This window comes from Schistocerca piceifrons, chromosome 1, assembly GCF_021461385.2.
Source record: "Schistocerca piceifrons isolate TAMUIC-IGC-003096 chromosome 1, iqSchPice1.1, whole genome shotgun sequence".
Classification (NCBI taxonomy): Eukaryota; Metazoa; Arthropoda; class Insecta; order Orthoptera; family Acrididae; genus Schistocerca; species Schistocerca piceifrons.
In genome coordinates this window covers 337,258,024-337,274,091 of record NC_060138.1, presented here as the reverse complement: position 1 = coordinate 337,274,091, position 16,068 = coordinate 337,258,024, and the positions used below count along the sequence as shown (strand labels likewise).

Here is a 16,068-nt window from a genome sequence, read left to right as displayed (position 1 = left end):
GTGCACAGGACTAGAATTGTTCCTGACATATGACTATCAAATAATTAAATGTTTCTTAAAAATGTTTATCTATTTTAATTATATACACTTACACACTAGTTAACAATTAAAGTTACAGCAAATTATAACCTGCACCTTATTCCGGCAACAAAATCTGTCAGTTTTACAGGAACTCTGATCGAGTACAGAAATGTTTGTTTGCCTTGAATACTAAATCATAGTAACCATCAAAAATGTCAAAAAGTTTGGATACAAATTTCTTCATTTTTAAGTACACTTAATCACCATGCAAGCTAAATCCTTTTGCTTATTTTCTTCATGAATGCAACAAGGAACCTGCTGTAACTTTAAGTGGAATGGTGGTAGCAGATGCATGTAAAAGAATTTCCATCATTATTCCGTTGGAGGATTTACTGCTGATCTTCCACTCTCTCGACCACTAAGAGACTGAGAATTTCGGGAAGATTTTCTACCTAGTGGGTCTAAATAGGCAGAAGGAGCCCATCCTTCCAGTTGTGATGCTGCAAGCAAAACAGAATGGAACATCAGATAATGACAAATACACATGTATTATTGTACTGATATCAAAACAGTATTTCACACAAACTTCCAGATGTCACTTTCTTTTCTTATAGTGGACTTAGGTTTCTGAGAACTCCATCTCGTGGCATGTAAAATCATAAAACATGATTACATTATTTTAACAATAAAAGCCCTAAGTATGCTCTGGAAACAAAGTGGTAATCAGTACAGCGAACAGCTATCTAGTAGGTGGTGCATATATCTTTTATCACACATATCAATTAATCACATAAGTAATTTGTTTGCCAAATACGAGTATGCTGATAGAGAAATTAGCTTAGAGAAAAGAGAAAGAATATGAAATTTAACTTTGTGCCTTGAGAGGTTGCTAAAGGATGGGTGGGAATGACACACATGGTACAAATTATTCTTAAAATGAGTCAATGGATTGATTTTGAAGAAGCAATTTAAGTAACATTGAGGTATGTGATGGAGTAGGCAAGCTCTGGTAGCACGTAAATACTGAATACTGTTCGATTAAAGGAGACTACTCTGAAAAGTGGAAGCACTGAGTCACCGATGGGTACACACAAAAAGAAAGGAAACCTGGCTAGCTTTTGGTGTAACACTTTTTCGAACTAGAGCCACACACACACACACACACACACACACACACACACACACACACACACACACACACACTTATCTACATGGTGACAGCTGAACACACAGTGCCACCACTGTTGGCTGCATTTCAGTAGATGGACTATGTTGTGGTGGGGTTATGTCAGATGGGATTAGCAGAGGGGGAGACAGTTGGGATGCAGGAAGAGGGATTAGGGGTGGGTGGCTATTGGTTCAGAGGGAGGCAGCCAGTTTGCTGGCTAACAATGTGACACGGAGGAATGGCAGGCTCATGGGTGATGCATGTGATTGTCAGAGCCAGTGGGAAGCAGCACACACTTAAAGTGATGTGAAGATGTGAACTGGGAGGGAGCAACAGGATGGGGAAGGGGCAACTGTTGAGTGTAGGGTGTGGGAACAGTGGGTTGCCGGAGATTGAGGCCAGGACGATTATGGGAGAGAAGTACATGTTGCAAGGATAACACCCATCTGCGTTGTTCAGAGAAGGTGCTGGAGGATGGAAGGATCCAGATGATCAGGTTGTGAGGCAGCCAGTGAAACTGAGCATGTTACGCTCAGCTTGATATTGTGCCACCAGGTAGTCATCCCTATTCTTGGCAACAGTTGGTGATTCCCATTCATCCTGGTGGACAGCTGGCTGGTAGTCGTACTGACATAAAAACCTGTGCAGTGTTTACAGAATTCTTGGTATATGATATGGCTGATTTCACAGGAGGCCCAGAATCAGATACAGTAGGACAAGCCTGTGACAGGAGTGGAGTATGTAATATTATTGGATTTCAGCTACTTTGCATGTGAGATATTAATCATTAAAGAAAAGGACAGCCAACGAGCTGTAGTTCGTAAAGATGCTAAGCATCACAGCGCAAGAGTAAAGAGATGAAATATTTATTTATTTATTTTTTATGTGTGCCCATACCAAGACGCGCGTCCAGCGTTTAATTACTCTAAACAAACACTATGACCCACTGGGCTCAGATATTTAAAACTCATTGCCGCAGCACTTGATAGCAAGAAGCTGCAAAACAGAAGAAAGAACAATCTACCTTTTGTCAAGAAATATTAGAGAGACTTCATTATCCCTTGAATTTTTGGTCGCCGACATGTTAAGACGTAATGCATAGCATTGCTACAAATTGTATTTTTATTTTGTGTAAAAACTATGTGAAACGACGAACAAACATTTCGGTAATTCGGGTGTGAATAAAATGTACTTACGCACATGCAAGGACATTTAATTTTAAGAAGGAATGGACTGACAAAGCAGCGATTATTGGAATGTGCCATCCACAAAATAAATATCAGATGTAAGTCATGCATTTATTGTGTATTTGTCAATGTTTAGAAGTTTAATGCCAATTTGTTCAAAATATATTAATATTTTACGATATAGTAATTTTCTTCTTATTCTTTTCTTTCACTAACCAAAAATGATGTTCTAATGGTACATGAGCTTTGTTACAGGTTTGCTCTTTATTGTGGTGTCTCGATTGTATTTGGGAGACCACTAAAGTGTTCAGATTCTGATCTGTTAATCTTTCTCTTAAGAAATTCCACTAGTTTGCTTTCATTTCCATTTTTATATTCAAATAGGTCCCTTAGGTATTTTCATCGAAGATTCTGTTGCATGAAGGCAATCTGGGTCAACAATCCCATATGTCTCCTGAACACAATTGAGAACTGATGCATCGGTGATTAATTAATAATCTCTCTCTCTTTTAAACCCTTTGTCAATCCTTCATAGCACCCAGACCCTGCCTAGCTGACCTTTTCAATGTATGATATCATCTGAAACTTCCTCCCAGCACTCACAAAATACAGAACCCAAGCAAGCCCAAGACACTTTCGTTAACCTTTTCACCAAAAACCTCAGTCCACAGAAGTTTCAGTCCTACCCAAAGGCCTCATCTTCAGCCTCACATTTAAGTACAACCAGGCTGGACTTGTCAAAGACCTACTCTCCTGCTCCACAGTGGAAACACTTCTTTGCCACCAGTCACAACAACCAAAGCCAGCTTAGTCCCAACAATGCCTCTTTCAGTTCATACCACCATGCAACCATGGTCTCCCCCCCCCCCCCCCCCCCGAGCTAACTGCACCATTGTCATCTTCCCTAAATTCCATACTTCCAACTCTTTGCATCACCATCCTTCCCCAAGTCCTTTCCTAAGAACACTAACCTTCCAGCAAAAGAAAGGACAGTTATACACAACCTGAAAACAGATCCTGACCTAATCATCCTCCCTCAGAGACAGACTCCATCAGTGTCAAGACAACTAAAGTACAAGTCATTTATGACGGCGGCTGAGTTTAGGTTCATTCTGCGCATCTGACGTCACAAAACACAGTCAGCCAATGAACAGAGAACGACGTTGCCAGAGCTCGACTGCAGTGCAGAGCACGGACGAGTGTCTTCAGTTTTAGAAACATTCAGTCATAAATAAAGTAATTGAACAAAAGCAATGTCTTGATAGCAGACTTTCTTTTATAGAAAGTTTGGAAAAAAGCATTCTTTATACCAATTGTTTCATATTCTATTAATTAATTAAACCAAACAAGCAATAAGCCTCCTAATTCATGTAATAGCAAGGAAAGGTGTTTGTATCATTTCACTAACTGCTTTTTCGCAATAAAGAACAGCGGTAATTGTTTATTTCCTATTGTACTTCGACGAAATGTGAGTAATTCATAATCATACCAACAGTGTTTGTCGGTATTTTGCATGATATATTAAAGTCCTCCGGGAGATATTTTGCATGACGAGCTGCGTTAGTGTAATGGTTAAAGTGTGGCTGCTAAGCGAAAGGTTCTGAGGGCAAACCTTGATCGATGCTTAATATTTTCTTTATTCAAAAACAATATGAATTTTATTCATTTGAGTATAATTTTTTGAAATTTCTAGTGGCAACTAAAATGGACCATACGGAAAGTATACGCTATGAACTTTTACCTCTGCAAAATTTCGTGGCATTGGTTTACTACATCTAATGCTTCATAATAACTGCGTTGAACATTGAAACAAAATTAAGTCATTTATGGGGGGAAGGTATCAGTCAAGAAGATGTGTAAAAATCAAATTTTTGGGCCAAATAGTTTTTGTGAAATCTAATGATAAAGTGTGTCAAAGCAGTCGAAACACCATGTGTCTGAACAGGCGAGCAGTGCAATGATGACAAAATCGCGCACATCGCGGAATGCGGGGAGCACGTCTCTGTAGCAGCGAAAGGGTTAATGCGGCCATGATGGCTTTACTTCATAAACTGCGCGCTCCCCCCTAAATGTAAGTTTGCGAACTATAGTATGGCGCTGCTTCTCTTGGCACGTACAACTGGCAACGCAGCAATCTCCCGCGTCTGGGCGGGCATGCGCGAACCGCCAAGATAAAAGAATTGAACTATAGCAGTGACTTTCTGATGGAAGATCTCCGCGAAGTGTCCGACTTCTCCACTGACAGCGGCCCCATCCCAGAAGTCCAACATAACCTACAATTGCTACCGAAATCCACAGATCCCCGAGTCTATCTCCCTCCTCACCCCAACAACACCCCACACATCCAAAGTATGCATGATCTCCAAAATCCACAAACCCAACAATCCTAGACACCACATTGTGGCCGACTATTGTGCTCCCACTGAAAGAATTTCCACTCTCGTTGGGAAACACCTCCAAACAATTGCCTAAAACGTAGCCTCCCACATCAAAGATATTAACCTCTTCCTTCACTGACTCTCCACTGTCCCCACACCCCTTTATCTCCTGTATTGCTACTCCTCACTGTTGATGCCATCTTCCAATACACTCACACCCATGGCCTTGCTGATATTGAACACTAACCTCTCTGAACATTCTTCAGACTTTAAACCCACCAGCTCATTCTTTATGTGAGGTGTAATCAAAAAACAAGAGGAATATTTTTTTCTTGAGGAATCTTAATTCATCAACATCAACTTTGTCCCTCTCAAAGTAAACCTCTCAGATATAATACTCTTGTGCCAGCACTTGTTCCAATCTTGGAAGCACTTCTGGCACCCACTTTTCATTGTAGTGTTCAACATCTTTGGCAATTCTGTTTTTATTGCATCAGTGATGGCAAAATGACTTCTTTTCATGGTTCTCTGCAGCCTCAGAAATAAAAAGAAGTCACAGGGTGCCACACCCAACAAATACAGTGACTGAGACAACGTAACATGTTTGTTTTTTGCCAAGAAATCGTGAATAAGCATTGAGGAGTCAGCAGGAGTATTATCATGATCCAACAATTCTGGTCATTTTCTTTGAATTGATTCATACGAATGTGCTTAACTTCCAGGTAGTATTCCTTATTCACCAAACGACCGCAGAGCAGGAGCATATGATGCACTATCCCACTGAATTAAAGAAAATAGTAAGAAGAACCTTCACATGCAATTAAACTTGTCGAATTTTTTTTTGGTCTTGGCCTTTCAGGCAGTTTACATTGGGATGATTGGGCCTTGGTTTCAATGTTGTACCCATCTACCCATGTTTCGTCATCTTCTTTAGATGTTCTGGATCACTGTTGACTTCATTCAGCAATTCCTGAGCGATGGCTATGTGATGGTCAAAATTCAACAATTTTGGACCAAATTTTGCTGCTACATGTCAAACGCATAAAATATCTGAAAAATTGGTTGGCGTGAGCCAAAGGGATATGCCAATATCATCAGCAACATCCCTGATGGTGATATGGCGATTTTAAAGAGCCATTTTCTTTAGTTCTTCCACATTGTCATGAAGTATGTTACATGAAAACTCACCGAGCACTCTAAAAAACATGTATAATCTTTTCAAATGTCAACAATAAACTAATTATTCAAAACAGCTAATATACAAACATACATCAGGAACATGTGTACCAACCAAATAAAAAATATCAGATGTACAAAGCTCATGAAATTAAAAAAATTCCTGTTACTGTTTGACAGCACTTTGTACACCCTACCAACTATATCCTGACTCACAACCACTTTTCCTTAGAAGGAAACAAATCTGTGGCCAGCCATGGGTGCCTACATGGCACTCTCCACTCTCTGATGCCAACCTGAAATGAGGAACATCCCGCTAAAGATCCATCCCACTCCTCCTGAAGTGGTGTTCCATCATCCATCCAACCTATGTAACATTCTAGTCCATTCCTGTGCCCCACTCACTCCCAAACTCTTGCCACAGGGATCATATCTCTGAAGTAGACCAAGATGCAAGACCTGCCCAATCCACCTACCCAGCAGTTACTACTCCAGTCCTGCCACAGGCTTATTCTACCTCCACCTGTGAAAGCAGCCATGTCATATACCAGCTTTGCTGCAAAAACTTCACAGCCTTTGTACGTTAATATGGTGTCCACCAGGATGAACAGTCACTGCCAAACTGTTGCCAAGAACAAAGTTAACCACCTGGAGGCACAACATCCAGCTGAGCATATCATGCCCAAATTCACAACCTGGTTCATCTGGATTTCTGCCTCTACCAGCAGCTTCTATGAACTATGCAGATGGGAGCTATCACTGCAACAAATCCTTGACTCCCGTAATCTGTAGCCCACTGTTCCCACATCCTAAACCCAACAGTTATACTCTTCATACCTTCTGTTGCCCCATCATCACCTGCAGTGTGCGCCACTCCCCACTGGTTCCAATAACTGCTGTATCAACACACCCCACCCAACACAACTGCCACCTCAACTGGCAGTGTGTTGTGTGGGTATGGGCTCACAAGCATGTGCATGCACTCCCACACCTGTCAGTAACTCAATGCTTCTGGTTTTTGGTGAATGGTTTCTTTTAATCCAAAAGTATTTACGACAATAAAATATTTTACTCTGGGAGAACCACCATATCCAAGAAACAAATCATCTCCTCTTCAAAACTAATTACAAAGATATTAAGAAAAGTCATGGTAAGTTCAATAATCGACACTGCTCATCAAAGATCACCATATAAACTCTAAAAACAGTACCACTAATTTAATGGAGCTGACCACTTAAAACAAAAGTGAAAAATATAACTTGAACATGGCCAGATCAGTTAATATAATAATCAAGAACATTTCTACATGTCCTAACAGTCAGTCACAAATTTGTGCTAAATTCAGTTAATTTTGGTGTAAGGAGTTGGGTACAGTTTATCATCTTCTCACCATCGATCCCATCACAGATTACATTCACTTCAGGAATAAACTGTGCATTTCACACATAGCATGAAGCAATGGTTCCAAAAATAGAAATATAAAGAAAACACTTTACATCGGTAGACCGAACATGAGCAGCAAACAGAAAGATGCAGAATTTCACGTAATAGGAGGAGAGATTAAGTGTGATGACTTCCCACAATTTCCGAGATAGTTAAACTACAACCGGTGAGTAGCTTATACGGAAGTTGCGTAATCTGTTGCTATTATGCTCACAGTGCTCTATTAGGTCATAAAATCATACATAAAATTTATGTGAAAATGAAATTTGTTTCAGGAGCTTGGCAACAGATGCTATGAGGGTTGCCTTTTAAGTTTTTACAAATGACCGCTAGACAGTGCTGAGGTTTTATTATTTGTCATATATTGTTCTTAACAATGGCAATTCAGAAATTGGGAAGTTATTTGTTTAGAAAGCATTTAAAGAATCAGTGTTGTGAAACAATGGAAAATTCACATGAAGGTTTTTACCGAGCTATGTGTTTATGATTTTTGTAATGGCCTAAATCAACGACGACATCTCGGAACACTTTGTTTAGCTTTTGATAACCAATCACTTTCAGAAAAGGGTGTTTATTGGTCTGCAGAATTTGCGGTTGTGCTTCAGCCAGTGATGAATTTCATGATGGTCAACCAAAGTCATACATCACTTCAAAAAATATCGATGCTGCCCAACGACAGGAGAAGAGACTTGTGACTTGCCGTGAGAGGGCGGCATCTGTGGACACGTTGAAGGCTGTGGTACATTCGATTTCGCTTGAAGATGTAGGTGTGAAAGAAACCTGTCTATAGTGACGTTCACACAATTTGAGCAAAGCCCAAAAACAGGCTCACATCAAATAATGTGAGAAAATGCAGAATTGACATACAACATTATTACAGGAGGCAAAAATTGTACATATTTGTACACTTCGTTCTCTGACGAGTCAGACTAGGTCAGTAACTAAGCTACAATCAACTGTTTGGATGTTCCAAGATGAACCAAAATCAACGAAAGTGGTATGTTCCACAGCACTTTCATGAAAAAAAATTGCTTGTTGCTTTGGGTACTCTCTTCACGTCACAACCATCACGTCACAACCACTGCTTTAGGGGAGTGAAGAATAACTGATGGTGAATGGTATACAATAATTTGTTTGCCACAAGTTATCAATGAAATTAGTAATGAAAATGTCACGTCATTCTTATTCCTAAAGAAATCTGTCATGTAACATGACATACAGTTGATTATTTGACAGAGAAAAATATCTAATTAATACTTCATTGCCTATTTCACCCTGTTTAATGCCTGAAACATATTTTATTCCCTAATGTCAAGCAAAATATTCTTAGACAGTATATTCATCACATGAGAAAGCTACTGAATCCTTTCAGAACCATGTTTTGTACTAGAATATGAGTGGAGAAAACGTTTCTAGGATTGTCTTGGATACGAGGAAAACAGTTTAAATTTCAAAGATGAATGTAATGAGAAACAATAAAATGGATGGCATGAAAAGGGATTTTTTCCCCCTTGTTTTTGTAAAAATTTGAAAGGTAGCATTCACACTATAGAAAATGTATTTTATATTCAGAGAATGAGTGAGGATGACGCAAATCAAGAATTAGCGCATTCACATTTGGTGCAGTGGTCACTGCTAATATCTTTCAGGAGGATTTTTGTTCAGTCAGATTTTCAGTCAGATACTTGCCCATGAACAAGGGAGTTCGTGTTTAATGCACTGCATACAAATAAATTTGTAAATATACTTTCAGGAGGTCAAAATCAGGAGTCTGTAACTGGTGACAAAATACAGCTCTACCAGAATGATCCAAAATTGAAGATAAGTCATGGATGTGTATCTTTTCTGATAATGCACTTTATGATAAAATTTGATAGTGCTAGGACTGTGGACAAAGTGTGTTGTACACTTTCTTTACTGTCAGCAGACATTGCACCACATTCACACTTTAAAAAGGAAAGTCAGTACTGGACCTTAATGACTTCACTGTGTATACAGGGTGTTACAAAAAGGTACGGCCAAACTTTCAGGAAACATTCCTCACACACAAAGAAAGAAAATATGTTATGTGGACATGTGTCCGGAAACGCTTACTTTCCATGTTAGAGCTCATTTTATTACTTCTCTTCAAATCACATTAATCATGGAATGGAAACACACAGCAACAGAACGTACCAGCATAACTTCAAACACTTTGTTACAGGAAATGTTCAAAATGTCCTCCGTTAGCGAGGATACATGCATCCACCCTCCGTCACATGGAATCCCTGATGCGCTGATGCAGCCCTGGAGAATGGCGTATTGCATCACAGCCATCCACAATACGACCACGAAGAGTCTCTACATTTGGTACCGGGGTTGCGTAGACAAGAGCTTTCAAATGCCCCCATAAATGAAAGTCGAGGGTTGAGGTCAGGAGAGCGTGGAGGCCATGGAATTGGTCCGCCTCTACCAATCCATCGGTCACCGAATCTGTTGTTGAGAAGCGTGCGAACACTTCGACTGAAATGTGCAGGATCTCCATCGTGCATGAACCACATGTTGTGTCATACTTGTAAAGGCACATGTTCTAGCAGCACAGGTAGAGTATCCCGTATGAAATCATGGCGGTGAATCGAGGAAGTACAGTACATACTGACGAAACTAAAATGAGCTCTAACATGGAAATTAAGCATTTCCGGACACATGTCCACATAATATCTTTTCTTTATTTGTGTGTGAGTAACATCAGAAAAGAGAACAACCAAGGAAAACTAATAACTGAAACATAAATATTTACACTTTTACATTTCCACAGGCAATCTCAAGAGAAAAGGATTTCAAACTATTAGGTTTTTGATGAAAGCAGTCTCCATATTACCACACAGCCAAATTATTTGAAATACCTAAAATTCAATTACCACTGAAATTAACACTAAACTGCCCCATCAAAGTAATCAATCATATTTGCGAATGACGAACTGCAGCTGCAGTAGTAAGCACTTGGGTGTTTGTGCGGTTGTGTGTGAGAATGTGTGTACTTCCTGACACATGATGACCCAGGGCTCAAAAGCTAGTTAAAATGTCCTGCTGCATGTGTGTATGCATCACACATCACTCTGCTGAAGATGAGTGGTTGCCTTTTCTTTACTTTATGTAATACTCAGTTGACATGATATTGGTTCCATAACAATGTGGTTTTGACTGATTTGAGAAAACATGAACATCTACATCTACATCTACATCTACATCTACATCTACATTGATACTCCGCAAGCCACCCAACGGTGTGTGGCGGAGGGCACTTTACGTGCCACTGTCATTACCTCCCTTTCGTGTTCCAGTCGCGTATGGTTCGCGGGAAGAACGACTGTCTGAAAGCCTCCGTGCACGCTCTAATCTCTCTAATTTTACATTCGTGATCTCCTCGGGAAGTATAAGTAGGGGGAACTGAAACGAAATCCAACTAGGCCTTCCACTGGTGATTTTTTTTTTTTTTTTTTTTTTTTTTACGAATAGAGGAGTGTGCAATTGATGTGGACTTACATGAGCATCAATAAAATGATTCTCTGAATAGGTGTTGCAAGAAGCTGGAGATGAGTATCACATTATAACAAGCTGAATAAAAAAATCCAAAGGAAATTAATTTCACCAACACATTAGCAAGCCTTGCTGTGACATCAACAGACCTGATACTCTGATGTACCACCATCCTCCACAGCCAACCTTCAATAATTCAACGGTATCACCTTCATGCATGGAGACTTCACTATGCCCCATTGCACAGTAATCAGCCAGAGCTACATACCTACCTCCCTGTAAAACAAAACCAGTCAGTCAGGTATTGCAGAATGGCCCATTTTAGTTAATCTAAATACAAAATTAGAGTTTTGTCAGTACAGTAAATTATTAATTTGTATAGAAACTACAGGTTGGAATATCAATAATATTAATTCTTAATTAGCACTTAAACCATGCCAGAAACGTCTCAAATCATTAATTTATTGAAAACTTGCAATTCATATCGACAGCTAAACTAGTACAGATGTAAATGTTACACCAGTGACTAGCAGAGGAAAGAAAATAAAGGCAGTGCATAATGTTACATTACAGATGACTCCCATCCACTGTGGCTTTAATTTGTTGACATGAGATATTTTACAACAATTCCTGCAGCACAGTTCTTATGACAATTTTTGAATAATGTATATTTTACTTAATTTTTTATTTCCTAGTCATCACAAAAACAAAGTGTCTACTAGACAGCAAAAACTAACATTTTCCTTACAGCAGACTCAAATTTTGTGCACAAATTTAGCACAAAGTTCTTCTTGATGTACAGAATGTGTGTGTGTGTGGGGGGGGGGGGGGTCTGTGTGAGAAAAGGGGGGGGGGGGGGGGCACTTGTCTCTGGGGTAAGAAAAATGTTAGTTTTCGCCACCCAATAGACAAAAAGGAATGGAATGACAGAATAGAGAGAGATGAGAACTGTGTGCGTATTTGAATATATATAGACACAAAATTCTCATCCCTGTATTCTGTCATTCCCATTCATTATTTAAGGCTTGTGATGATAGATCGCTAGACCACCTCTTTTTGTGCAAACAGCCACTGGACCTGTGAATGATCTTCACACCACAAACAAATACAATAGTGTCTTGAGAGTTAATGAAACAATCATTGCAAAAGATAGATAGGGAGAGTACAGCTCAGTGACAAAGCAGACAACAATGCAATCAACACTGACGATTAGCTCGCTGCCTTGTTGCATGAACATCTGTTGTCAGTATGGCACGAAATACCCCGACTGCTGCCGGCTGCTACCGATAAAAACTGGGAAGTTCATACGCTGCTGTAGTTCCCAGTACCTGTACTGTACAGTGTTTTGTGTTGTTTTGTTTGTTGACTGTGTGTTCCGTTGTACACCTTACAAAGATGAGTGCTGTAACAAAAATGAGGAAATTTGTGCCTTCTAAAATTAGAAGCACTAAGACGACTTGACAAAGGAGAAACAATAAAAAAACTTGCTCTCAAATATGCTGTCAGTGAAGTTACTGTTGGTGACTGGTGAAGAAACTGACTTAAATTGGAACAATTTTCTTCACAGAAATGCTCACACAAATCTCTCAGTCGAAGAAGTATAATGAAGTCAGACTTCGAAAAAACAAGTGAGGCATTTTTCATGTGGTTTACCCAACAGAGACAGAAGGGTGCTCCGCTTTCTGGCCCAATCTTGCAAGAAAAAGCTTTGTTTTTCAGAAACCAGCTGCAGGAAGGAGATGACAATTTCGCCACTAGTGTGGGCTGGCTCAACAAGTGGAAGAAGAGGTATGGAGTGCGTCAACTAGATGTATGAGGAGAAAAACTCTCTGGTGACACTCAGGCCATTTCAAAATTTATCGTTGAGTTTAAAAAAATCGTAACTGACGAAAATTTGTCTAATGAACAAATATATAACTGTGACGAAACTGGGCTAAATTTTAAAATGTTACCAGCGAGAACACTTGCTTCTTGTAAAGAAAAAAGTGCTCCTGGGCACAAAAAAAGCAAAGAGCAGCTCACAGTTATGGCAGCTTCAAATGCAACTAGAACTAAAACTAGTTGTGATTGGGAAGTCTGCCAAGCCAAGAGCATTCAAGAATGTATCCATCTCAGCTCTTCTGGTTGTCTATGCACATCAGAATAACGCCTGAATGAATCAGGAAATCTTCAAGAAATGGTTTTTTAACTCATTTGTACCTGACTGCAAGAATTTTTTAAAAGAAAGGGGACTGCCATGCAAAGCAATTTTGCTCATGGATAATGCGTCCTCACATCCAAGTGCAGCAGAACTGCAGTGCGACGGTATCCGCGCCTCGTTTTTCCCACCAAATGTTACCTGTCTCATTCAGCCCATGGATCAGGGCGTTCTGGAATGTCTAAAAAAAAAAGTATCGATGGCGATAGCTACAGTCAATCCTGTATTCCGAAGACAACGAAAGCACTGTAGGAGCTTTGAAGCAAGTGACTTTGAAGGACGTCGTGAACTGGATTAGCAAATCTAGGAGCGAAATAAAGTCAGACACAATTACTAAGTCATGGAGGAAAATTCTACAGGAAAGTATGCCAGACACAGAAACTGAAGATTTAGCAGATAAGTCGATCATCCACTGTGTAATTTAATCAGAAGATTGCCAGGGTGTGAAGAGGCAGAAGAGGTGGAAGTAGGCGAGTGGTTAAATTCGGACGAACAGTTGGAAGTGACAGACTCTTCTATAATTGACATGGTTAACATTCCATCGCAGTGTGAGAGTGATGAGGATGACGAGGCAGAGGCTGCACCGATGGTTACGCTGCTTTCGAGGCCGCCATATGCTACATGGAACAACAGCCTGAGGTGACACCAACTGACCTACTGCTCCTGAGATGGTGGCGTGACATTGCCGCGAGAAAACATTGCAGCTTCGCCAAACAAAAAGACACTTCACTATTACTTGTCTAAATAAATAATTGTTGTTATTCTGCCAATGAAAATGCATGTGTAAATACTTTTATTTTGATAAAGTTCATATTCTGACCTGTATTACTTATAATGTAATACTATTTCTTTTTCCCATTTAAATTTCGATAGTCCAAGTTTTCGATAGTTCGAGGTGGTTCCGGTCCCGTTCACCTCGAACTATCGAGACTCTACTGTAGCAAAGGGTAAACAGCACTGACACCACAATTCCGCCAATCTGAAGATAGTTATGGAGGCCAAAAACTGCCTCACCACAATACTAATGAAATGTTGCACTGTACTGAGTACTGTCAGAAAGGAACGAGCAAAGCCCACACAGGTTGAGCCCTAGCCCACACATGGCCTGCACACCTGTCCCACCTGAAGTTTAGCACGCCATGGCCAGCCCTGTTCTACAAGCTGATAGAATCCATTCCAGAACGGGCAACAATTTTATCAAGTTTTTGCATATTTAAAGATGAGGCCAATAAATACTGTGTGGAATAAACACTGAGAATAGCTTTGTATGAAATTATCTTGCTGTTCAAGCTGCATCATGTCTAAGTTAAAACTTGAAGTTTCAACGATATTCACCATTATCTTCTGACAAAGAAGTTGGTAAATGTATTCAAAAGATCAAGTTTTAACTTGGACATGCTGGCTCTTGAATACCAAGAGAATTTTTTTACATGTGTTCTGCAGCTAAAGACTCCCAAAACCACATGAAAAATGACCTGGTGAATGACAAGAGAAAATCAGATACTACATGAACAGTACAGCAAAATAGTTCCCATATAGGAGTGACAGGTTTCACACTGCAAACAAGAATAGAGATATTGAACTGTTGACAAGTGTTCCTGGTTGCATGAAGCAACTGAATGGCCTGTTTGTTGAGAACTGATTTGGGGCAGGCTTTCGAGGTATGATCAGAGTAATGGGAATTTTTTAAATTTGCAGGCTTTATACATCTGGTTTTCAAATATTTTTTATCTTGTTGGTACACATTATCCTGAGGTATGTTTGCATTTTCAACTGTTTTGATATTCAGCTTAGTTTCTAGAGTCGAAAAGGTTGTTCATGTTTTGTAGTGCTCAGGAAATTTTTACTTTAAAAAAGGGTGGATCAAAGAATTTGCATTAAACTTTGCTTGATAAGTGGAATAAAGTGCAGCAACACATCTGAAATGTTGACTATGGCTTTTCATGAATCTACTACACTTAAAACAAGAGTTAATGAGTGGTATAAATGTGACAATGATGGTCTAGAAGATGATGACTGCCCTGGACACCCTAGCATATCAGTTACTTTATGACAACATGGAAGAAGTACAGAAAATCGTTCAGAAAAATTGCCGAACCATAATCAAAGTGGTTACTGATGATGTTGGCATTTCCTTTGGCTCATACCATGCAATTTTTTCCAATGTTTTGGGCATTTTATGTGTATCAGAAAAGTTTGTTCTGAAACTGTTGAATTTCGACCAAAATCAACGTCGAGTAACCATTGCTCCGGAATTGCTGAATGAAGTCGAGAATGATCCAGAACCTCTGAAGAAACTTATAACAGGTGATAAAACATTGGTATACGGGTATGACGTCCAAACCAAGGCACAATTGTCCCAATGGAAACTGCCTCAAGAGCCAAGACCGAAAAAAAATCCAAAAGTTTGACCATATGTGAAGGTTCTTCTCACTGTTTTAATCAATTCAAAGGGACAGCACATCATGAGTTCCTGTCTTATGGTCATACAACCGATAAGGAATCCTATCTGGAAGTTGTGCACCATTCGTGTTGTAATGGTACACCCTCCTCGAGCATTGGCCCCCCCCCCCCCCCCCCCTCCCCCCTCCTCCTCCTTTGTAGAAATATGGGATAACAAAAGGTATTTTAACACTTGCATAGGTGAACATTGTTGGCTGTTTCACTGAAAGAATTTCATTTGATTTTGTATACGATGTATTATATTTCAGGCCAAAATGTATAAAAAGAAATTAATTTGTTACAATTGATATGCACAGCTGAAATTACTCTTCTTTTAGAAATATTTGAAATTACGGAATTTCTGGCATACCTAAAAATTCCTATTATTAATTGCACAATATAATGTGAATTATTAAATTTATTTCTGGATTCATTTATAAGATAATAATATAATTTGCTAAAGATTCTACTTTTGTAAAGGAAGCTTGTAACTCTTTTGCTTTCTAAACTCTTTGGAATATTGTTAGTATTGCAGAT

The 16,068-nt window shown here is 39.5% G+C and overlaps 1 protein-coding gene across 1 annotated transcript in view; it reads right to left on the bottom strand.

Annotated features, from left to right (window-relative positions):
- Positions 1 to 208: 208 nt before the first annotated feature.
- The window catches only part of LOC124797666 (guanine nucleotide exchange factor DBS-like), a 222,900-nt gene continuing 207,040 nt past the window's right edge, over positions 209 to 16,068 (bottom strand). Inside the window, exons 21-22 of the mRNA XM_047260803.1 lie at positions 11,042 to 11,168; positions 209 to 521 (exon numbers count right to left, since the gene is read on the bottom strand). Of these exons, the coding sequence (XP_047116759.1) occupies positions 394 to 521; positions 11,042 to 11,168 (255 nt within the window). The 3' untranslated portion in view covers positions 209 to 393. The remainder of the gene's footprint in view (positions 522 to 11,041; positions 11,169 to 16,068) is intronic.